Source organism: Hemibagrus wyckioides, linkage group LG17 (assembly GCF_019097595.1).
Source record: "Hemibagrus wyckioides isolate EC202008001 linkage group LG17, SWU_Hwy_1.0, whole genome shotgun sequence".
Lineage (NCBI taxonomy): Eukaryota > Metazoa > Chordata > Actinopteri > Siluriformes > Bagridae > Hemibagrus > Hemibagrus wyckioides.
In genome coordinates this window covers 16,243,674-16,268,150 of record NC_080726.1, presented here as the reverse complement: position 1 = coordinate 16,268,150, position 24,477 = coordinate 16,243,674, and the positions used below count along the sequence as shown (strand labels likewise).

At 38.7% G+C, this 24,477-nt stretch overlaps 1 protein-coding gene across 3 annotated transcripts in view; it reads left to right on the top strand.

Annotated features, from left to right (window-relative positions):
- The first annotated feature begins 7,542 nt into the window (after positions 1-7,542).
- Positions 7,543-24,477, top strand: part of tpst1 (tyrosylprotein sulfotransferase 1) — a 43,661-nt gene continuing 26,726 nt past the window's right edge. Inside the window, exons 1-2 of one of the 3 annotated variants that reach the window (XM_058413877.1) lie at positions 7,543-7,840; positions 18,457-19,466. In XM_058413877.1, the coding sequence (XP_058269860.1) occupies positions 18,637-19,466 (830 nt within the window). In that variant the 5' untranslated portion in view covers positions 7,543-7,840; positions 18,457-18,636. Of the gene's footprint in view, positions 7,841-9,994; positions 10,151-18,456; positions 19,467-24,477 lie in introns of those variants that run through there. The other 2 variants (XM_058413879.1, XM_058413878.1) reach the window with 2 other exon arrangements.

The following is a 24,477-nucleotide window of genomic DNA, read 5'->3' as shown; positions in this document are numbered from 1 at the left end:
GGGCTGCTGTCCTCATTATACACTGTAAATATTTCCAGATACATATTGAAGGTGTAAAAAGTAGGTGTACCTCCTGTGTACTCCGTAGGAGGGAACAAAGTAAACAAACCTTTATGAGGCAGACAATAAAAAACATGTTGTGAGCCCACATTTCACTTTAGAGCAAAAGACGACCCAATGGACAAATTAAACAATCCAGCATTCTATTTGTAATGTATGATGCTAATGCTGTGCTAGACGAAAGCTAGTGAATACAAAGGGACTTTTCGATTGATGATCCATTGAGCTTTGTTTAAACAATAGTCGTTGTTTTGCACCTTCCGTGTTTGTACAGCCGGTCACACTTTACTGACAGTTAACATATTTCAGCTTCGTTAAATCTCTCTCACACAAACCAGAGAAAAACACCAGAGTCTGCACGGTGGCACTGATGCTGCCAGGGGCCGTTCGTTCATCCGTGAAGGCTGGCTGAATCACAAACAAATCGAAAGCTCATTTCTTATCCTTCACATGTGGCGGATAAGACCATTTCCTTTCATGCTGCTGAGAGTTGCCTTCACCACATGCAAAGCAGTTTCTAATTCTGTCCTTATTTAAAGATAAGCTCTTCTGACTAATGAGGAACTCTGCAATTTACGCTTACTCTGTAATCAATCACTTAGACTAGCTGTGAATTAAAAAAAAGCAATTGGATGGCTGGTTTGGCAGAGACTCAATCTATCCTACAATGAATGTGTTGTTATTCAACAAAGAAAAATGTATAATAATTTGACATGATGATGTATTTCTGCAAGGAATTGTTTATTTCACATTCATGGAAAGGAGTCTCCGGTGTGCCTCGTAACACGTCACCTTCGAAGTTTCATTTCGCAGTTTCTTGGTAACAAGCTGAATTGTTTGTTTGTTCGTTTTTTTTGTCTTACTATCTTCAAGCAGAAGTGAACGAATGACTTAAATTTTTAGAGCTGCTAGCTGAGAACAGCTCCTAACTTCTACATTATATGTAACTATAAATGGTTAAAGCATCCTTAATGCCTCATCCTTTAATTCATTTTAAACCCTTTTTATTTTTTTTTTACCAGTACACTGGCGTTCCATTCCACCAAACTTTTCAGGCATTTTCAATCAGTATAAACAAATGAATTATTTTATCACCACAAGTCTGATATAAAACGAATCAGGACTCAAACTGGGACAAACTTACACTCAATTTTACTGGTTGAAGATAACACCTTCAAATGTTAGATGCTTATGAACCAGCACTTGGAGCATCTCAGAGAGCGGAATGAGTTTAATATCTACATTTACTTTGAAGATAGAAATATTTGTATGAAAAAATAAATAAATAAACGTCTTTGTTTATGAAACTTTTCTATAAATATACTGGCTAGGTAAAAACAGAACTACTCATGACAAATTCTTAAAGTCCTGAGTGTCTTGAATGACTTTCATATGAGTCATTTATCACCACTGTGGAGTAAAACATGACATGATGTACAAATTCGGTTTAGAGCTGTTATGCTGTAGCTGATAGTTCTACAAGGTTATATGTAACTCTTAATGGCTAAAAAGTTATTTATGTGTAATTCTTTCATTCATTTTTATTCAAATGTAATCAATTCCAAGTCTCTGTGGTGTAAAGGAATAAAACGCATGGATATTTGGATACCAGTAAACAGGAAAATCTGTTGTTGGTGTTTGCTCACACCACCTCATACTTCATTTCTTGCAAACTTCTTGTCTTTTTTTTTTTTGTTTCCTTATCCTGAGATTATCAATAAATAATTCATTTGATTTCTTTTTCATTTGTTTTAAAGCGCTTCTTGCCTTGCCTTGCTGGTCCATTTAGCTTCCTGTCCTGTGACTCTGATTTTGTGCTTTTAGTTAATTAGCTTGCTGTGCATCTGATTAACGCTGCATCCTGTATTTTTTGTTGTTGTTGTTGTTTGTTCCTTGGTCTGTATATCTGTATCTGAAGCACAATTTTCTTTTTCATTTAAATTTAGTTATTATTTGGCAGATCCATTTTTTTTTTTTACTCAAAACATTTCACAGGATTTGCTCAAGAACCAGTCTTTAAGTTTCAGCATTGAAAATGATGTCAAATTGATGTGAAACAGCCGACTGCATTTGCTCACATTTATAGCTTTTACACTTTGCGCTTCTGAAAGTGTGCTTCCATGAAATGAATCAGTGTATAAGCGGTGTTTATTGTTAATTGTTTATTTTCCCAATAAAGCATGCCCTGAAGTGTTTTATTCCTCTCATACCAAAGCGATTTTTCAGTGATACATTTTTCTTAAATAAATAATGATTCATTAATTCAGTAGTTAATTAATACTTTTTGACACTTTCTGACACATTCTGGCCAGCAACAGTGTTGTTCCAATTTATTCATTCACAATGAACATGTCATGCATCTATAACTGAGCGGACTCTTGAAAACTAATGGATCCTAATGGGAAAACACTAGATCTGACGTGATCTTTTTTCTTTTCCAGCAAAACAAGTTCCTCACTAATTAGCAAATTGATCTTGTTCCAAAGTGCAGAGGAAGAAAAGTGCAGAGTTTGCTAGTCTCTGAATCTGCTCTCCTCTGAAATGTTGATTGTTCCCTGAGGTTACTATTCATTGAAAGCCTTAAATCTCCATGACGAGAGCTTACATGTTTTATATCGACCACATTTGTCCCCTTGAAAGTTATTGCCTGGACTTTGTTATATTATTTCAGCTATAAAATGAAAATCTTTTTTTTTCCTCCCCAGGCTATGTCTGCACTCCCTTGCTTTACTCTCCTGTTATCAACGGCTGTGAATAAAATCCAGCCAACAGCCTCCTCATTACAACCAAGCTGCACTCAGGGCTCTGGTTTTGTCTTCAGTGAAACACTGAGTAGTTTTAATTAGAGAAGAATCTGTATTGTTTCTCACAGAAGTCGCCGCACCGTTGATTTCCAAATTGCTTGTTAAGCATTGTGACTCAGGCTCTGCAGGGACTGTGGTTTCCAACACGCCAACACAACAAGCTGTGGCAGAAAACAGAATAATAAAGTGAACAGCATTTTAACTTGCCTTTCTCACTTGTTATTCTATTTCAGGAAGTATTTTCTCACATATAGAGAATAGAAGAATACAGTTGGGAAGAAACAAATCTGCCATTTGGAGAGACGTGCTTTAAGTACTAAAAAAGCTTGGTTTACAGGAAGGGGTCAGAAAGCAGCTGGAGCATTCATCCTGTGTTACAAGCTCACTGACTGAAAAGCACAGCAAGACTCTCCAAACTCTTCCTTTTTTGCAAAAAGGGCCCAGTTTTAGGATCTGACGACATATGAAAAATATTTTTTTGTCCCCCGGGACCAAATTTCCAAGTGAGTTTATGAATGCGTAATCAGCCATCACAGCAGTATTCTCGCTAGAGAGCAGGAATATACACTGTCTTCACTTCACATCACTTTGTAAACAGATTTATTCAATCAAGACTCTGCCCAGGCAAGAAACACATTAAATCAAGACTTCACTCATTTATATGTCAGTAAAAAAAACAAATATATGTGTTTATGACCCTGGTAACCCATGTGACACTTTCCTACATGCAAGGCTGTCAGATACACATACATCCTATTCATATGACCATTCAATCACTGCTCGGATAAACCTACCAAACTGATGCACATTCTTTCATCACGTACAATATCCTACCTGATGTAGGATAGAGTGTATAGAGTGCCAATTGTCATGCTATCCCACCACTATCACCTTATGATCAATGCACTACTATTGGCTGAATACCTTTGGTTGCTTGATTCATCCCAAGTACAGTTCCAGGGACAAAATGTTCTGGTGGTTCAGGTTTGTGTTGCACCCAAAATCTGACTAGAGTTATATTCAAAATATTCCATCCAGATATTATCTGTGCAGTAGTGACTCTACAATGGTTCATTTCCTTTGGTGGAAGGAAGATGTTCAGCCAACACCAACCACCAAAATATCTTCAATGTATATTTTGGCATCAATCCTAGAATTTTCTGGACTTGTACTAAGGAAGAACAGTATTTTTCCAAAAAAATATTGGTGTATAAATAAAGGCTCTGAGAATATGTCTCTCCTAAATCTCTTTATGAGTGTATTAGGTTCAAGTCTAGTGGCTGTGAAAGTCAGGCCATGTGATTTACTCATCGTGCTCATCAAAGGATTCAGTGAGCCCTCATGTCTAATCTTCTGTCATTTTCGTACCCTGAGCAGGGTTGCAGTGGAACCAGCCTATTATGGGAATTATGTTCCCAGTCTTCCCAATCTGCCCTTGATAGGGTACCAGTCCATTAAAGGGCACCATTAAAGAGCACACACTCATTCACATTAGGCTGATCTAGAGTAACCTACCAGGAAGGGGAACCTAGGGAAAACTTTTGGACAATGTGGGAAAGTTCAGGTTGAAACTAGGCACCCAGGAGCTGTAAAGTAACCACTAACCACCAAGATCACTCATTCAGTATAGACAAGTTTCATTAGAGAATAAAGTGCATCAGTCAGAATAATCTTGTATTGATTTGTAGTGATCCTTTCTTCTAAGGGGACAAGATTCACCAGTAAAGTCACCCATATACTGTCAACCAGCAGTCTTTAGACCAGAGAGAGAGGACTTTAGAAGATTCAGGAGAACTCGTTTGTTTTTCTCTCTTCCCCTGAAATCACTCCATCTCTGCTGGTCCATATGGCCACACGGTGTGGGACGCTGTGACTTCCTCCCATTCTCCCAGGACTCCCATCTGTTCCCACAATTTACAGTACAGTCTGGACATATTCTACTCCAGCCTCCAGAGACATATTGTTAAGAATGCCATGTTTGACCCCACTGCTTCACATTTTGTGCGGTGAGAATTTACTACATGAATAGCCGACAGCCCAGACAATGCATAGAAAACCATGCACTGTGGAGAGTGAGGTAATATATAAGTGTGAGATATTTTCTGCCTGATAAACCCTGATTGGAATTGTACACCATAATAATAATAATAATAATAATAATGCCAACTTTGGCATTCAAGAACTGTGATGAAAGTGATGAGATCAGTTGTCAATGCCCAGGACTCTCAGCAAGCCACAGATCTGTTACCAGCTCCCTTGAACTGAGGCAGAGATGACAGATGTGACCACTTTCCTGCTATACAATTCCACTAAAATAAGCATCTTTCTGTGTGTATTTGTCTCCTGAAATCCCCCTTTCTTTGAAAAGAATCTCCTCCAGGGCTAATATGCTCTGATGCCATTGCTGACTGTCTCTGCAGTTTGTTGATGGTAAGAAAAAAAATCAGAAGTAATTGTAATAACTTTAAACAGAATTTAGATAGACAGACAGACAGACAGACAGATAGATAGATAGATAGATAGATAGATAGATAGATAGATAGATAGATAGATAGATAGATAGATAGATAGATAGATAGATAGATAGTGAGCTTACATGGCTTCTCCAGATCTTAGCTTAGTATTCATCTTACTCTCAGCTTTCATATTAAGCACCATTAGTCCTGTTAAGGCTGTCTGATCTGCCCTTTTGAGATGTCTTGTTGAGGATTTATTTGCTTACTCTGGCTATTTTGCCAACAAGTTACTTTAGCTTCAAAGTGCCCAGGCCTATAAGTAGGAAATCAATATATTTTTTAAATCAGAAGGCTATAATGCCATAAATATAAGAAAGCTAGATGCTGTATTGGGCTGAGATTGACCCGTCCATGGTGCCGCCCTCTTGGTGGGGCAGCATTTAGGTTTTAGGTTTAGGTAGCACTGTGGAACATAAGGATATAAGATATTTCAATGGTATTTCAAGGCAAGAGAAATAATTACTTTAAAACAAATAATTACTTTAAACTTAAGAAAAGTTGTGAGAATATGTTTGATTTTATTTATGCATGGATTAAGACAGGATGGCTATATGCAGTGTTGCACTTTTTTTTAGACTCTTTCACTTTTCTACCATCCATATGGGGCAGCCGTGCACAGAAAGAATCCTGCAGATGATGTTTTAGTGCTTCAGTTATTGTTCAAACATCTAAATGTGGTAAAAAAAATAAATAAAAAAAAAAGTAATCTCAGTGAATTTGAATATGGCATGGGTCCAGACAGGCTGGTTTGAGTATATCAGAAATTGCTGCTTTTCATACCAGATAGTCTATATATAGTTTATATAGGTGTGGAAAATCTGAAGCTACAGTGAACACAGACTGACTGAAACTGGGCAGTCAAATGAAGAAAAAAAAACCATTTTTTTCATTTTTAACATTTTTGACCAGTTTTGATGAAACAGCTACTACAGCTAATTTTGCTGTACATTTTCCATTAGAGGTGTCTGAACGAATCTAAATATAAAACCTTTCCAACATGCAATATTCTTTGCATAGCATGGCTCCCTCCCCTTTTCTCCTCTTGTTAAACCAGTAATACTCACATCTGAACTGAATTGAACAGTTTGTTCATGACCGACAACACCCAATTTGTACAGAAACAGTACCATTCTCACTCAAACTCAACACCAAGACTTGTTAAAAAAAATGTCCAATGTGCTAGACACTCTTCATAGCGTAGTTCCTCGTTTTGAAGCAGTAAAACTCATGAATTACATGTTTACATTTATAAGTGGAGTGGTAATTGTCGCAATGGTAACTGTTGTGAATAAACAAAACAAACTGGTAAATGTTATTCATGGGTCATCAAACTAGTATCTTCTGACTCAGCGCTGTTGTTTAATTTGCCACAAGAAGAGACAGAAGATGATACAGTACATCTGAAAAGTATGTAGCATGACTTATGTGTTGTTCATAGAATCTGCTACACATGAATGTGAAAAAATGACTGATGCCTATTTTTTATTATTGTAGCGTAGAAAACTACTTCATACACATATGTAAAAATGTTTATTTCTCAAGTTACATTTGTGTCCTCATTCGTGACCACATATCTATTTTGCACTAAGTGAAATGTCTTTCTTGAAAATAATTGCTATGTCTATGTCCAATCTATGTGGAATGGACATGCCGATTTTATTAAATTATACTGCTTAAACTTGTCTAAGGAAAACATTCCGTTTTTAAATGAATGTATTAAGTGAATGAATCAATGACTTGCTCGTAATGTCTAAAACGTTACTCACTGGTGCGGTGTAATTATGTAATTTACGGAAAAGGTCACTGACCGAATCAGTGGACAAATCAGAATGAATCATTCCCCAAATGATTCGAGTCACTTGAATGAATCAAAATGACCACCTGCACTGTCTCTTTAACAGGAGAAGCATCGTGAGGCTGCCTTATGAAATTCAACCACAAAGGGCGGGGCATAGCGCTGTCCTCGATATCTGAACCAATCATCTACGTGGAGACAAACCCGGTCAGCGATCTTTGATCCAATCAGATTTTTGTCTCGTTCAAGACCGCCTCTTTCTGAATCCGGGTTGCCGGGTTGTGATTGTGTCCTCATTACATGAACAATTTTATTTAATACGAGATCCTGGTGATGTTTTAACGTGTCCGTGGAATTTATCACTCAAACCGTGTTAGTTTAGATTGTTCCTGATTCAGGTTGACATATTTGTTTGTTAAAATAGTTTTAAATGTCTTACTGTTAATGCACGTTCAGTGTGTATTGAATATCTGGCAACCAATCCAATATGACGCGCAGTCTGTGCGATACAGTTATGGGGAGAGCCGAGAGGATTTCAGTGTCGCGTTTCTTCTGCGCCTAGTAGAACGGTGAGCGAATGGAAAGCGCGGCTCTTGGCGTTTTCTGGCTCAGATCTGCTGCCTGAACATCTGACCGTGTCTCTGCAGGCGGATCTTCTGCTTTAGGTGGGTTCCAGTTCATTACTCGTTATTAGACTCGGGAATGATGCGACGTGAACGCTCCTTTCTGTTTCTGCTTTGCTGGTGCGGTTTTGCAACTTGGTCTCCAGAACCTTCAGGGTTTCCTCCTGTTGATGTTTTTGTAGCTGCTTGGCTCCTTCACATGATCCAGTGTGCATGTGCAGGAGGGCTGAAGCTCCGAGCGCGTGCAGGATCGAGGTTCGAGCAGGCTGTCAGTGTGATACTGAATGTCGAGTTGTAGTGAAATGCACTCAAACTGCAGGGAAAACCACCGCTTCATCACCTTTGTTGTGATCTCTGGTCGGTGTGTAAACAACGCAGGGCTTACACTGATCACTGGGAGTGATTAAAAACCTTCATTTTATTATAGGACCCAGAAATAGATGGATGAATGGAGCTGGGGATATTTTCTCATTCCTCTAAGTTTGCGTATTGCTTTAACTGCAGTCTCTGTCAGGTTTTCCTGAAACAATCAACAGAGCTGTAGTGTGTGTGTGTGTGTGTGTGTGTGAGAGAGAGAGAGAGCGCGTGAGTGAGTGTGTCTGTCTGTCTCTGTCTCTCTCTTTCTCCCTCTCTTCCTGTCTGTCTGACTGTCTGTCTGTCTGTGAGTTGAATCATGTTCAGGGGTCTAAGAAAAATGTCCTCTCCTTGATATCTATATGACAAGGTGATTTAATCTGACATTTCTATCTTCCCTATAAACATCCCATGTTCCTATAGCTGCTCTCAACTCAATTCAACTCTACAGTGTTTATATTCTTGCTTGCAAGACAGATTTGCTGGTATTATACAGCATTAATCCGTCCATAACCTACTTAACCAGTCTGGAAGTCAGGTGATATAGTATAGACAGAGTATTTTTATCTGAGTCGGCAGTGTATTGCTTAAATAAACATGGATACATTTGTTGCATTTGTGTGTTTTGTCTTGTTTTGTTTTCAGTTTTGGAAGCTTGTGTATTCAATCATTCATTTGTCTTCTGTAAGTACTTCATCCTGGTCAGGGTCATACTGGATCCACAACCTGTCCCATGAACACTGGGCGCATTGCGGAAATCATCACACATTGACACAAACCGTACATTCACAGCTAGGTGCAAAGGTGTCATAGCCAATCCACCTACAGATATGTTTTATGTGAGAACCTGGAGGTAGCCCACGCAGACACAGGAACATGCACAGAACATACACAGGAACTCCACACAGACAGTAACCCGAGCTTGTGATTGAACTGGAGACCCGGGAGCTGTGAAGTGGTAACACTATGCCGCCCACCGTGCCATGCCGCCTCCGTAGTCAGTCAACATTGTGTCTCTTTCTGATGCTCAAACTGTGCTCAAACAAAACATTTGAACGTCAGCATTGGCTTGGTTGAAATAACAAATTGCCTCTAGACATGGATCAGTTTGATGCTGTCGTATAAGATTGATCATTGTCTGTCAAGTTTGACATTTTTTTATGGGATGGTGATTAAAAAAAGTCAGCATTGAATCAGTAGGGATAATACTGTAAGCTGTAATCTCTGTTCTGTATCAAAAAGGAAACAGTGGAAAATCTGTCATAATTTCTTTGAGTCAGGGACCACCTTTTATTTCAGCTCAAGGTCTTGGATATAAATCATTTGTCTGCGGCTGAAGTCGTCTTTGAGACTTTATGTAGGCTGATACAAAATTAAACCTTTCTAATAAATGCCTGAACCTGGTTTGCGATCTTTTTTTTATTAATAGAATTTTTAACTTGTAAATAAAAGAAAAAAAAAATATATATATATATATATATGAACTTTTAGATCACCTTGTCTGAAATGCCTGAGTTACATGATTGTTGGTTTATTATTCAGGGGGTTATATCAGGCTTCAGTCTTCCAGTTAAATTTCTTGACTAATAACAAATTGCTTTAAGATGACAGCTGAATAAGTGCTTGAAAGTAATGCCACTAAAAAAAAGAAGGTCTGTGCTGTGTTGTGTTTACTTGGTTACATTTCTTTGCATAGAGCTTAGAAATCTGGACTTTAAACCTGTGAGGAAACGCATGCCAGTTTCACAATGTCTCTCCTCCGTACGCAGCTGTTAAGTTACGTGGCTTGTGTTTGGTCAAAAGCTTGCTCCTGTTTGAACCTACTGATATAACGTGACATATTCAGCTCCATCAGCTTGTCTCGTCTCAGTGTTTGAATCCTGATGATTTCTTTTCGATTAGGTCATTTTTCATTTCTTCATTTCACCTGTCCAACGTGTTCGATGTGTTGTCTGGTGATCCTATAAAGAGCAAAACCTAATGAAAGAAAACAAAAAGGTGACATGACTTTGTTTCTCTTGTTCGCTTTGTTATAGACAGCAGCGGCTGTGTTCTCACTGTTTCATTTTTTGTCACTACTTTTTCACTAGCAGTGACAGTCACTAAGATGTGAAGGAAGAGTGGCTGTTCCTGATAGATTGCACAAACTCTTAATGCTTGTAAAATGGTACACAGAGGCAGTGGAGTTTGTTCCAGGAGATTACTATGTTTATTGTACATGCTGTCCTCGTATCTAAACCCCACCACTTCTCCTCCAGTCGATCCCGTTGTCTCGTTTGTTTCTCATCAATCCGCTTTCATCTGCTTCAAAAATATCAGGATTTTCTAACTTTTTTTTTTTTTTTGTAATTCCTATTTAAAGGTTTGATTCCTATTTAAAGAATATGGTGATCATTATGTACAATCGATTTATTCGGATTAGGTCATTTTGTCTCAGCCTGGCCGGTCAATCGATATTTTCCCATTAAAGATGCCTTTTCTGACCAGGTCACAGGACTGCTGGAAGCCAGTGGTGATTGATATGTTTTGTTTCCTGACTTTCTAGCCCCTATGGGAACCATTAGCTCATGTTGACAGTGTTGATAAAGAGCACATGTGTACGTGGAATGGCTGTGACACTACAGATCACTTGTTTAGTTAAAGATATGTTTTAATCATACTGCAGTGCTGCTGAATGCTCAAATCCGTTTGGTCTTTAGGTGTTCATTAATTTTTCACTAACAGCAGCTCTGAATGTAGTTTTGGCTTTAAAATCAAACCACTTGTTAATATTAATGTGCTTGTTCTGATATGTTTTTGTTTAATAGCCAGTTGCTAGGGACTTGTGATTAAGTCAATACAAATGAATTTAAAAACTTTATTTTATTTAACAAAGAAAATGGTAGAATTGTTGATAATGTTTTCTGTAAAAAGATGTTTATTTAAAATGATAGGGTCTCAAATGTCAGCGCTCGGAAACAGGAAAGTCTTTAGAACAGAGGACTTTGTGCTTTTCCATTTCGTAACCTTATAAGCTGTGTTCGTTTCATTATTTGTTTGTTCATTCATTATATTACTTCTAAGACAGGTGGTGAAAATGTATAAGACTCTTATAGGTGCTATATCATTAAGTGATAATAGGAACTCACTTGTTATTTGGACACTGAACTACAAACAGGTAAAAAAGTAGCCTGGGCTATTTTCCATAACTGGTTGCAAATTAGTACACATTCTGTCTCTACATTTATTGTCAATTATTTTCTATTTCATGGTTAATTTCATTACTCATCAGACACTATCTGGATCACTGATCTTTGAGGATCTGCTAAATATAGTGACTATAGTAGGGATTTAATATAATGACTATAGTAGGGATTTAATATAATGACTATAGTAGGGATTTAATTGACATGATGATATACTACAATACTTTAGGTCAATAAATGTGCCGTGACTGGAGATATAACATCTCTGATATTATGCATCTGCCCGAAACTTAGTCATATGGCATCATGCTGAGTTGTTTATGATCCTTGACATTGTAGCATTATGGAGTACCTCTGCTGTAATTAAACAAAGATGCTCGTCTTCCTCTAAGTGGAAGTGGACAAATGGACGATTTTAGCCAACATCTGGAATAAATTTGAATGAAGCTGATCCTGAAAATTTTAGTGATTTTTTTTTTATTATTCCAATATATCAGATTCACAAAAGTGTCTACCTTTTTTAAGAGGGATCTCTTATTACAGCTCTGTAAGTCTGAACATCATATGCACTATGAATTTGCTAATGTTAAGTGCAGCAGTCACGCTGAACGGGTAAAATCAATCAGTAAGACATTAAGACAGTAAGAGATTATAACCTGTTTCTCAGGACCAGACATAATATACAGTCCTCTCCAAAAGTATCGGATCATCAAGGCCAGTCCAATATTTATTTATTTATTTAGATATTTTTGGTTATACACTGAAGACATTTGGGTTTGTGATCAAAAGAGGAGTATGAGAAAATAGATAACAATTTCGTTTCCTGATATTTACATCTGAATGTTGAACAACTTTAACTTTCAACAACAGACCCAGTTATTAGGTAAGCAAAAGTTTAGGAACAGATAAACTGAAAGTAAATGAAACTGGTTGCATATCCCTTTCTTGCAGTTACTATGTGAAGCCAGTTAGCCACCAACATCATCACACTGTTGCATTATTCTTTTGTGATGCTTTTACAAACTGTACCACAGCTTCTTTCAATTGATGTTTGTTTTTGGGAGGTGGGGTTGTCCATTTAGTCTCCTCTTCAGGAGGTGAAATGCTGAAGCTCAATTGGTTTAATGCGTGCTGTTTGACTTGGCCAGTCTAAAACCTTCCATGGTTTCCCCTGATGAAGCACTTTGTTGTGTTGGCACTGTCTTCTCAATTACATTGGATGCATTTCTCTGTAAATTGGCTGATAAAATGTTTCTGTAGACTTCTGAATTCATTTGGCTGCTAACATCATGAGTTACATCATCAATAAAGATTAGTGAGAATGTTCCAGAAGCAGCCTACAAGCCCAAGTCATGACTCTACCTCTACTGTGTTTGATCGATAAGCTTGTACGTTTTGGATCATGAGCAGATCCTTTCTTTCTTCACACTTTGGCCTTTCCATCACTTCACTAGCAGTTAATCTTGGTTCCAGAACTGTTTTGGCTCATCCCTGTATTTCTTTGCGAATTTCAATCTAACGATTCTTACTGCTGATGATGGTTTGTATCTGTTGGTATGGCGTTGATATTTTTCTAATAGTGGATTGTGAGTTCTTCACCCCTGCCTTGTGGAGATTGCTGGTGCTGCCAATGACAGCTCTCACAATGTTCCAGTTATCAGCTGTTGTTTTTCTTGGCTGACCTGTTCAGTGTCTGGTTTTAAGTTACACCAGTGTTTTCTTTCTTCTTCACGACGTTCCAGTAACCGGTCAGCCGCAAGTTGCAATATTTTTGATGCACTTGATAAACGGGTGGGCTGAAACAAACACCACTGCCTTCTAAACACATCTAAAGCTAAATATCAGGAAATGAAAGCTGCAAACTGATCTCATTTTCATCTTTCGAGCTCAAACTCAAAAAGAGCAAAAACAAATGAATTGTCTTTGTTGTTCCAATACTTTTGGAGGTGTCTATTTAATTTAAATTAAAAAAAAAAAAAAGCCATGACAAAAAGCGATCTGTAACGCTTCTGATTTATTTATAGTTGTGCCTGGGCTGAAGGTAAAGGATGGTAAAAATGTGGCTGAACCCACAGTTTGTAATGGTTTGCTTTTGTTGATAAATCTAAAATAGTCTGTACAAAGCCAGGATACACAACATCATTAACCAGGGGTATGATTCAAGAGAACGGTGGTAGGAGAAGCATTGAGTTATTTAGCGGTGTGTGTGTGTGTGTGTGTGTGTGGTCAGAGCTGAGGTTATAGCTCAGGATATACAACTCAATGATTACATTATCTTAATAATGTTCTTTCTTCCAGTTAATTATTCAATCTCTTCTGTTAAAGTGACAAAGAGGATAATATATTTGAGCTTGTCCCCGTGTCCTTGGCGTAACTATAACTAAAGTGCTATAACTAAACAACATTGTGTGCTGTTATAGGAAAGTAATCCAAGATGGTGTAGTGTCATAGTACAGTGGATTATATTCATGTACAGGTCCTGAAGTGTGTATTGCTTTTATACCACAGTGATTTGACAACATTTATGATTTTTAATGTATTAATAATGAATGATGCAGCATGTGGAGCGTTAACAAGCGGAACGTTTTTTCCCCCTTCTCATATAATTAATAAGAATTTTAACAAAAATGCAGATTATTGCGCCAACAGAAAAGCAACGGGAAATCCTGAAGGATTTTCCCTGTGATCTCAACATACAGAAAACCTCTTCACCATTTTAGCAATATGTTTTTTTTTTTTGTTTTTTTAGGTCCCTGTAAATTGTGTGTTACTGTAGAAATGACTGTATTATAACTTAATATAACAATATATATTACAACAGGAATAACTGACACAGTGCTGTTAAACAAAATTTATCAGCATCTTCTCATATTCATCATATATAAGCCCATGAAATCTTTTCTTTACAAAGGGTGCTTCAAAAAAGTGGTGAGTCTTAACTGCAGAAATGAGAAGATGACCTCCTTGAAGAATCTGCATTTCCCAGAATTTAGTCAAGGATGTAGCTTTAAAAGGCTTCCTGGTTGGCCTCCAAATCCAGAAGTGATTCAACGGAAACATAGTAGTTGTGATCTTGGACTCTTGACTTTAGAGTTGAGTCAGAAGAATCTTATTTCCTCTGTTTCCCTGCAGATTTTTGTAAAGCAGACCAGAAGTGACCCTTCACGTGTTGCCTATCAAGTCTGGCTGAAGCACACGTTATTAAGTGTTGATGTGGTCTGGTTGCCGCACAGGTCCATGGAGAATTACCAAACAGATCAATGGCAAATCCAATGGAGGATATCCGTAACAGAAGTGAAGAAGCGCTGTTAATTTAATACCAACACTTTCTTGATTTCAGTTTCACCAAGATGAAATGTGAGAGCAAACATTGCTTGACCACAGTAGTAAATCAGTTACAAGGCCTCCAGGGTTGGTTTCCTCTCAGATAGAATTGAATCTACATAAGCATATGGACTTAGTCTGAGTCTAGGTATGGCAAGTTTGATCGTGGATCGACGATTCCATTAGAATCTCTCTCTGCTGTGGAACTGCTTCTTTTATAGCTTTGTGGTTATTCTTTAGACTTATTTTGTATATTGTTTGTTCTGTGTCTTATTGCTTTTGCTTGGGTTCAGCTTTCATTTGGAGCAGTGCGTTGTTTTGAGATTGCGTCATCACTTCAGCCAAGAACCTGCTGTTTCTGATCCAACATGATTTATACAATCATGACTTTGGAATGTGGAGTCTGTCTTTTTTTTTTTTTTTTTTTCCTTTCCATCATGGATATCTGATGGCTAAGAAATCTCACAGCTTCAAGGTCTCTCTTCATCAAACCCCAGCTTTCTCACATCTACAAGGTCTGTGAATGGCTTTATGTCACACCTGTCCTAAGTGTTTGATGTGCTCCGGTGAGGTTGTTTAGGGCAAATAAAGTCATCTCTGACTCGAGCCATACATATTAAAATGAATAAAACAAAAGGACAGTGAGATTCTGACATTGCTGCCTTCTTTCCCTTGCTCATTTTGGACAGATAGCAGCAGCTGTGTGCTTCTCAGCTTTTTCATTTTTTCATTACTGGCCAGTGAGATGTCAGTAGCAGTGTGAGGAGGAGCTGTTCCTGATAGATCCTCTTTTACAGGCTTGTAATATTTGTAAAATGGCAAAAGCAATTTCCGGCATTTCATTATTTTTACTGGAAGTATTGTCCTCAGTGTCCTCGTATCACTCTACCTTTCTCCTAGTGTGTACAGAGCCCGTCAGCCTGCGATCTCTTTTATTTCAGTCTGTAAGTATGGACCAAAATGTTGAATGTTTAGCAAAGGTTATCTTACCAGACTTGGCGACCTTTTCAAATGTTGTGTAGGAGAAGCACAGTGTAACAAATTCAAGTTTACGTAGGAGTTTTCAGGAAATAAAGCATGCAGCATAGTCTCCCCCAATTATATCAATCATTCGACATGTGAATCTGAAATGATTTAAACTGTGATTTCTTTCAAAGCCCTGTCCACTTTCCCCAATCTCACATGCTCTTGACTGAGCTGATTTATTTGCTGATCACACTGCAAAAAAATTGACCCAAACAGAAGACAAGCATTTTAGCATTTAACTTCAGAAGCCATTATCGCTCTTATGTATATAATGTATAATCTTAGAGACACGTTCTCTTCAAATCAGCCTGTCAGCCTTTTTAGCATCAGTTTTAGCAGTGAGGCTGGAGTCTTTCCAAGCATTACACAGTCAACTCCAGAATGCTTTGGCACCTTTCATGAAAATGAGCAGCACATGTCATGAGTCATATTTTTGAGTTTTAACATATGGAGAAACTGTAGGGGTTTACATTTAACACTTTAAAAAAGAGAGAGAAGTTTTTTTTAAGTACAGTAGTTTTTCTATACTGGTTTCAGTATGAAAATGTACTGAAGACTCCCCTGCAGAGAACTGCAGCACAGAGCCACTTCCTGTAACATCCAGTAACATCCGCTGACATATTTTATAGCGAGAGCTTTCTCCCCGTGTTCGACCTGCCTGTCGATGCTGTGCATGTTAGTTTGATCCCATATAATCACCACACATGATTTCAGCTCCTTCTCTCGTTGAAGTTTAATCACTGTAATTTGTGGGTTGTTGTTGTTTTTTTTTTTTTCTTCAGGAAGTGTTTGTGACGCTTCCATACACCTTGTACTAGGGAGGTGGTATATAAATTTCATCTCTTCGTTGATTTTGAACCGTGACGACCCTCAGAATCCTCTAAACCTGGCTATTCTGAAATTAATCTTTGGGTACTTCTTCGTTTTCCTCACCACTCTCCTCTCCTCACTGTGTAGCACGAGAAAATGCGCAGTCAGGTCATGTGGGATTTTCTATTCTGTACTCTGTATATATTTGGCTTAGGTAAGCGTTATATTGATCTGATTAAGGCGTCTAATGATAATCCACACGCATCTGTCATTACATATGTTGGCTCCTGAACTTGCTTTTGGCCTTGAGAGGGGAGTCTTGAAGGGGTTTTGTCTTGTGGAAGCTGTTTTCCTTGCTGGTTTTCTTTACTGGTTTAAGTAACAGCGATTCTTTTGCAGAAGCTGGTTTTATAGATTTTTCTGGAAGCTTAAAATTCCCAATATTTTGCAGACTGCATCAATACACTTTTAAGTTTAGATTCTTAACATACTGGGTAAGAAATGATCAAGATTTTGAATGAATGTATGTATTTACTCTTTTAATTCTCTCTCTCTCTTTTTTTTTAACCAGAGGCCAATTGGAATTTGTGCATGTTTTGAGGTGTAAACATTCAGCATTGAATTTCTTTGTCATGTCCCATTCCACATATGAAAGTGTACACTCAGTTTTTCTAAGTATATAAGTTTATTACGTATATTTATACATATTTCTGTTTTTACCTGAACTACTAGGGCTAAAATATTTATAGAAAAAAAGAACAAAGCAGTTATTTTATTCACACAAGTGTTTCTGTCTTCAAAGTGAATGCTGCGATCAAGCCCATTTCTGCTCTCTGAGATGCCCCAAGTGCTTCTTAATAAGCCTCTTACATTTGAAGGTGTTATCTTCAAGCACTAAAATTCTGTATGTTTATCCCAAAACATCTCACACTGAAAGCCAACAGTGTCCCGAGTAATTTTATATTAGAATTTTATATGGCGGGAAAATAATAACGCTAAGTCGATTTCCATTCCTCTGGTGTAAAAAGGGTTAAATTATTCAGTCAGGTTTATACAGGCTTTCTGGGTAGCCTTCCATTTCTTATTGAGGGGAAAAAAGCACAGGGGAGTACTGATGCAATATATTCAGAGGTAAGGATTGTGATAAAGATGTGGGAGGTTTAAAAAAAAAAAAAAAAAAAAAATCTTATCCTGCTGTTACATCAATTTACAGAAATCCATATTTTGCCCCAGCTGTTATAGATGATGTTTTTTATTTCTCATTGGAAAGTTTAATGTATTGCACTATCAAAGGACCTCTTTAAGCAGTATTTATCACTTTCATTTCATTTGTTCCCATGTGCTCACTTTTTTATATGTCCACAAGGAAGGAGTTTAAGTTAAAAAGACAAACTGTGCTTGAGAAAACCAGCAGGAAATAAATATTGTCTTATATGTTTATGCTTGTTAGATTTATTGGATATAGAGGGCTTTTCTATATGCTACTATATCCTCCTCTTCCTGACTTGTACAAGTGTGTTTATGTATGGAGTTTGTGGTTCAGGGCAGCTTGTGGCCCTTTGGTCAAAGAAAAAGCACAGGAGAAAACCTCACGACATAACCATCGAGTGTAAGCCAGCGCTGTGTGGTAAACTTTTATATGTACTGCCTATTGTGTGCAGTTTGCTACCCGGCCTTTAAATCCATATAGCAGTCAGCAGTTCAAACAGTTTCTGAAGTGGTGCTGAAGCAGAAACTGTGGCTTGAACGTGAGCCAAACATCAAAAATCTGATGATGTGTGTTATATCAAACTGATATCCTGATCCTGAGTCCTGCGTGTTCAGTTTGCTGAATTCCTGTACGCTCCTCGCGTCCTTTCTCTTCTCAGTCATTTGTTCCAATCTTAGCTAAATGAATAAGCCTAAGCAAATGGCATAATTCATCAGTGTTGCTGACGAGGTTCTTGATTGTTGTTGCAGGCCCGATGGAGCTGGGAACACGACGAGAGCCGCACGGAGAAGATCCTGATCTACGCCCGTCCTTCAGCAGGGAGTCCTGAAAAGCGGGTGTCATCCTGAACCCTTCTCCTCCCCTTTCTCCGAATACAACCCCACCCTGTCTGGCACAGGCCCATCCCTGGCTCCTTCTCTGTCGGCAAAATGATCGGCAAACTGAAGCAAAACTTGCTGGTGGCCTGCTTGGTCATCAGCTCTGTTACAGTGTTTTATCTGGGTCGGCATGCAATGGAGTGCCACCATCGTGAGGAGCGAAGCCAGCCACTGCTGGGCAGCTTGCATGCTACGCTGCGCACTGGACAGAACATCAGCGCCCCCTTTGTCTACAACAAGGACATGCCACTCATCTTCATAGGAGGTGTGCCTCGCAGTGGAACCACACTCATGAGGGCCATGCTGGACGCACACCCAGATGTTCGCTGCGGTGAAGAGACACGTGTCATCCCCCGCATTCTGGCTATGAAGCAGATGTGGAGCCGCTCGGGACGTGAGAAAATGCGTCTGGACGAAGCTGGTGTTACAGATGAGGTGCTAGACTCTGCCATGCAGGCCTTCCTGCTGGAGATCATCGTGAAACATGGTGAACCAGCCACTTACCTGTGCAACAAAGACCCATTTGCCCTCAAGTCTCTTTCGTACTTGGCGAAGATTTTCCCACGCGCCAAATTTATTCTTATGATTCGTGACGGCAGAGCCTCCGTCCACTCCATGATCTCTCGCAAAGTGACCATCGCTGGCTTTGATTTAAACAGCTACCGGGACTGCCTCACAAAGTGGAACCGGGCCATAGAGACCATGTACACTCAGTGTTTGGAGGCAGCAGACAAGTGCCTGCCTGTGCACTACGAGCAGCTCGTCTTGCATCCGGAGAAATGGATGCGGACACTGCTGAAATTCCTAAACATTCCCTGGAATGAAGCTGTTCTGCATCACGAGGAGCTCATTGGAAAAGCAGGAGGTGTATCGCTCTCCAAGTAAGTGGGGTGGGGCTTTCTCTTCCAGAAGTTGTATATACAGTACAAGTTTGTATAAAGGGCTTTCTCTTCTGCAGAAATCATATGAAGGATGTTATTAGACCCTGTTTTAATTGGGTAGCTAGGCCTAATAGTTTTCCTGTAATTACAGTCTAGACCAGAATACTAAAACAGAACCTAACACCCATTTAATTCTCCTGGCCTCTGACACAGTGACTTGTTTTGTCTTGTTCATTTTAATGTTCACAGCTGCTTTTATTTTTTTAAACAATTACTTGATATATAAATATCAAGTTCTCCTTATTATTATTTTTTTTTTTTTATCATTATTGTTTTTGGTTGGCATGTTCCAGTGTTGGACTGCATACTTGTATATATCAATTCTTTAGTTGTTAATTTGTGAAGTAAAACTGAAAGCACATTTCTTTTTTGAAGATCCACATTATCTGATTGTTTTCTGTTAGTGGTAAGAGTTCAGGGAATGATGTGGTGAGTGCTAATGACTGGTGAATGAATGTTGGGTGTGTAAGACTGGATGAATGATCGGGCTGGGTTGACGGTCACGTTCCTTACACGGTTTAATCATGTTTGTACAAGCCTTCACTGGTACGTCTTTGTACAGGCTTAAGCAGATGTAGTACACTCATATAAACAGCACATAAGCATACTTTCTTTGTAACAAGGGGTGAAAAGGTTAGAGGTTGATTTTTATTTATTTATTTTAAACCAAATTAAAAATGTTTACTTGCTTAATATGTGTTCAAAGTTGACAGCTTCTTCTTTGTGTCATTACATTGTGGTTTTGTAGCTAACAGCCTACCATTTTATCAGATATAAAAAATCCAGCTCACCTTGTGGCAAGAAAAGTATAATCCATGTGAAATGACTGGGGGCCTCCTAGCTGACCTTCCCTGATTTGCTTTAGAATTATTTTACAAAAATATAATAATGACACTATTCCCACTAAATAGTGTGCAAAATTTCAGGCTTGTTGATGCAGTAGTGACTGATATATAGAGTCTTTAAATGCTCAGGTATACTGAAACCAGTCACATATTGAATTATTTGTTAAAGGTTAAGCTTATTCATAATAAGTAGACTATATACATTTCAATGAGCAGTATATTTACACCTCAGTGTTCATTTCAGTAATCTAGACATCACATATTTTACAGTGTATTTATTCTTATTTCTTTTTCTTCTTAATTTAAAATCCTTTCCTAGTGTTAGGTTTAAATGTTCTCGTTGCTGTCTGAGGGCTTTCACACTAAATTACGTTGTATTATAAACAATGAAAATAAAGTATCTTACCTTACCTTATTTTACCTTCGACTTTTCACCAGTTATTGTTATATTTTAGAAGTTGAAGACAGTAGACAATTCATCCCAGACAATTTCCTGCATCTAGTATCTCGAGTAGATTGCTAGATCTTACAAAACTAATGCAGATACAAGCAAGAAAGTTTGCATACTGTCAACTGGGAATATTTATAAGATTTCATATTATCAGAAATTATGAAGCAAATCTGAAATGGCCAGTCAGGAACATGTTTTAAAAACATCTGGTGATTTGAGGGGGATTTACCTGTAAGCAGACCATGTAATTAGAGTTGGGAATTTGGGCTTGTGTCATTATAGGTGCATTCAGAAGAATAGTGATTAGGATTAGTGATTAAGTTCATCCATCTTGTTGCAATGTGATGTTTGCAGTGGCTTAGCATTTAACTGAGAAACCCCAGAGCAGATTATTTTGCTTGTAAATAGAAATACAGCTTTCCTGAATCAATTTAGGAGGATTAAAGTAACACCTGTGTGTAAGTTGCTGTTGGAGTTTTTCTAAGCAGGTGGTGGTTATCTAGCAAGCCTCTCTCTCCAACTGGCCTAGAGTTGCTCACCATTTATTTAGCTAACTCGTAGAAGATGAAACCAGTCAGTTAACCATCTATCCAGCCTCCAGCTCCTCCTTAACAGTGTCAGTCTGCCAAAGTTGTATTTGCATAATTCGCGTCGGGACACAAGCAAGCGTGACCAAGTCCCAAAGGTCAAACAAGGGAAAGTTTCCTGTTTCCTGGCAGTGCAGATGATCATGGCAGCCCAGAGTAGATCTGACATAAAGGCCACAAACTCCTGTTTTAAGGTCTACCAATAAACAAATCTTTAAATCGGTGTAGGCTAATTTGTTGGTTCATTAAAACTGTCATTAAAGAATCCAAACAAATTTTATTTTTTTGAATGAGATTTGTCAGTCAAACACTTATTCTACATAACAACACTTCACTACCTCCAGATCCTCTGTAGAAACTTGGCTTCTGGCTGGAAGTCATCTGTAGAAATGAATACAAAATGTTTTTAATAAAAAGCATGCAGGCGGACAAAGCTGTGCGGTTCCCTCTCAGGTTTTCTCTCAGGCTGCTACTCAAGAATTCAGTTTATTTTTCTTTAGGTTCTTTGCTCTGCTTTTTATCTCACTGACTGTCAGAGTCCGATATTTTAGCGGTATGACTAAGTGAAACGCGTTCTAAAATTGACCTTGCTTGTGTTCATCTCATATACTGTAAATTTCCTTTCTCTTTTTACTTTGGGTGGCCTGATGAAACCTCTTCTGAAATGGACACTGGAGCGGGCCTAATTCCAACAGAGTGCATTAAACTTTCCACAGTGGCACGCTAATGACCCGTGTTCTAGTTATCTGTGTACTTGTTCTTTAGCAGAACTTCTCGAAGGGGGCAGGAAATGATACCAAGGCTTTTCCATACTGTTTGTCTTTTGTATCAAGGCCAGTAGCTTATCCCAAGAAGGATTATGTTCCTGGAAGTGATTTTCTGTATTTAATATTAAGAAATGATGTTAATTTTTACTTTTCAAATTATGGTGGAATAGATCTTTTCCACCCTAATGGCGATGGTAGCTCAATTGGTTAAGGCTCTGGATCAGGGTTCAAGCTCCAGCAACACCAAGCTGCCACCGTTGGGCCCTTGAGCAAGGCCCCCAACCCCCCTTGCTCCAGGGGCGCTGTATCATGGCTGACCCTGCGCTCTGACCCCAACCCCCATGGATGGGATATGTGAACAAAGAATTTCACTGTGCAGTAATGTATATGTGATACATAAAGACAACTTAACTTACAAGTCATTCGTACACCAAAACTGAATGAATTTCAGTATACTAAATTTTGTAATAATTGTATATAAATGGACAGAGGAAAGTTGTTGAGATTGTCCTTCACAACATAACCAAGCAACAGAAAGTAAACATGAGCAGCTCAGAATTGTAACAAGGAGCAGTAACCCCCCACCCCCCCACCCCCCCAGAGTATTTGGATAGTGTAGTTTGGTCTAGCTCTAGTTCTCCAGACCAGTGTTGTATACTTTATTGAGAACTTCACACCTTGAGTTTTATGTTTCAGGTTAGGTAAACAACAGCATGTCTGTAATGTTGAAACCTCTTCTGAAGGAAATTGCAATAGGACACTGTAAGTGAGCAGTTCATGCCACCTATCATCATTTGGCCAAACCTTCCTCATTAACTTTTATTTACAATATATTTATAATTGTTTTATCTACTAACAGTAGAACACTAGCTATGTTTAAATGCCGCCTAATTATACGATAATAACACAAATCAATCGTCCATGTATCCGTCTCAAGTCAGAACTGAGTTGAGGCTGATCTAAACTGTTCAATTTCCATTTAAAAGTGAAAACATACAAATGGAGAAAATCTGGATTTCTTTGATTTTAGTTTCTTTTAAGCTTCGTTTATACAGAGAAATTAAATGTCAGGAGATGAGTAAAGGCGATATATCAGCTATACTGATGTTTGTATGCTTTGTTATTTTTAACAAGCAGCTGGGCAGCTAAATGTTTGGTGAATATCAAGTGCTGAGCAACTTTACTGCAGCCACAAACAGTTTCAGTTTCATCTGTCGATTGTGCCAAGCCTGAAAATGTTTGTAATTCAGACTGGAAGATTACCACTTAGGATGTAATTCAGCATTATATTTTACATAAATTTGTTCATCTGACTTTTTGTATTTGAACCATACTTTTCTGTGGTACGCGCTCAACCAAAGTGCTACATGCTTTTGAATGTTGAATTATTTTTTTGATTGTTTTTAATCTAAGCATGGAGTGCAGGTTCTAAGGGGTGTTAGATATACACTATATTGCCAAAAGTATTCGCTCACCTGCCTTGACTCGCATATGAACTTAAGTGACATCCCATTCCTAATCCATAGGGTTCAATATGACGTCAGTCCACCCTTTGCAGCTATAACAGCTTCAACTCTTCTGGGAAGGCTGTCCACAAGGTTTAGGAGTGTGTTTATGGGAATTTTTGACCATTCTTCCAGAAGCGCATTTGTGAGGTCACACACTGATGTTGGACGAGAAGGTTTGGCTCTCAGTCTCCGCTCTAATTCATCCCAAAGGTGTTCTATCAGGTTGAGGTCAGGATTCTGTGCAGGCTAGTCAAGTTCATCCCCACCAGACTCTGTCATCCATGTCTTTATGGACCTTGCTTTGTGCACTGGTGCACAGTCATGTTGGAAGAGGAAGGGGCCAGCTCCAAACTGTTCCCACAAAGTTGGGAGCATGGAATTGTCCAAAATGTCTTGGTATGCTGAAGCATTCAGAGTTCCTTTCACTGGAACTAAGGGGCCAAGCCCAGCTCCTGAAAAACAACCCCACACCATAATCCCCCCTCCACCAAACTTTACACTTGGCACAATGCAGTCAGACAAGTACCGTTCTCCTGGCAACCGCCAAACCCAGACTCGTCCATCAGATTGCCAGATGGAGAAGCGCGATTCGTCACTCCAGAGAACGCGTCTCCACTGCTCTAGAGTCCAGTGGCGGCGTGCTTTACACCACTGCATCCGACGCTTTGCATTGCACTTGGTGATGTATGGCTTGGATGCAGCTGCTCGGCCATGGAAACCCATTCCATGAAGCTCTCTGCGCACTGTTCTTGAGCTAATCTGAAGGCCACATGAAGTTTGGAGGTCTGTAGCA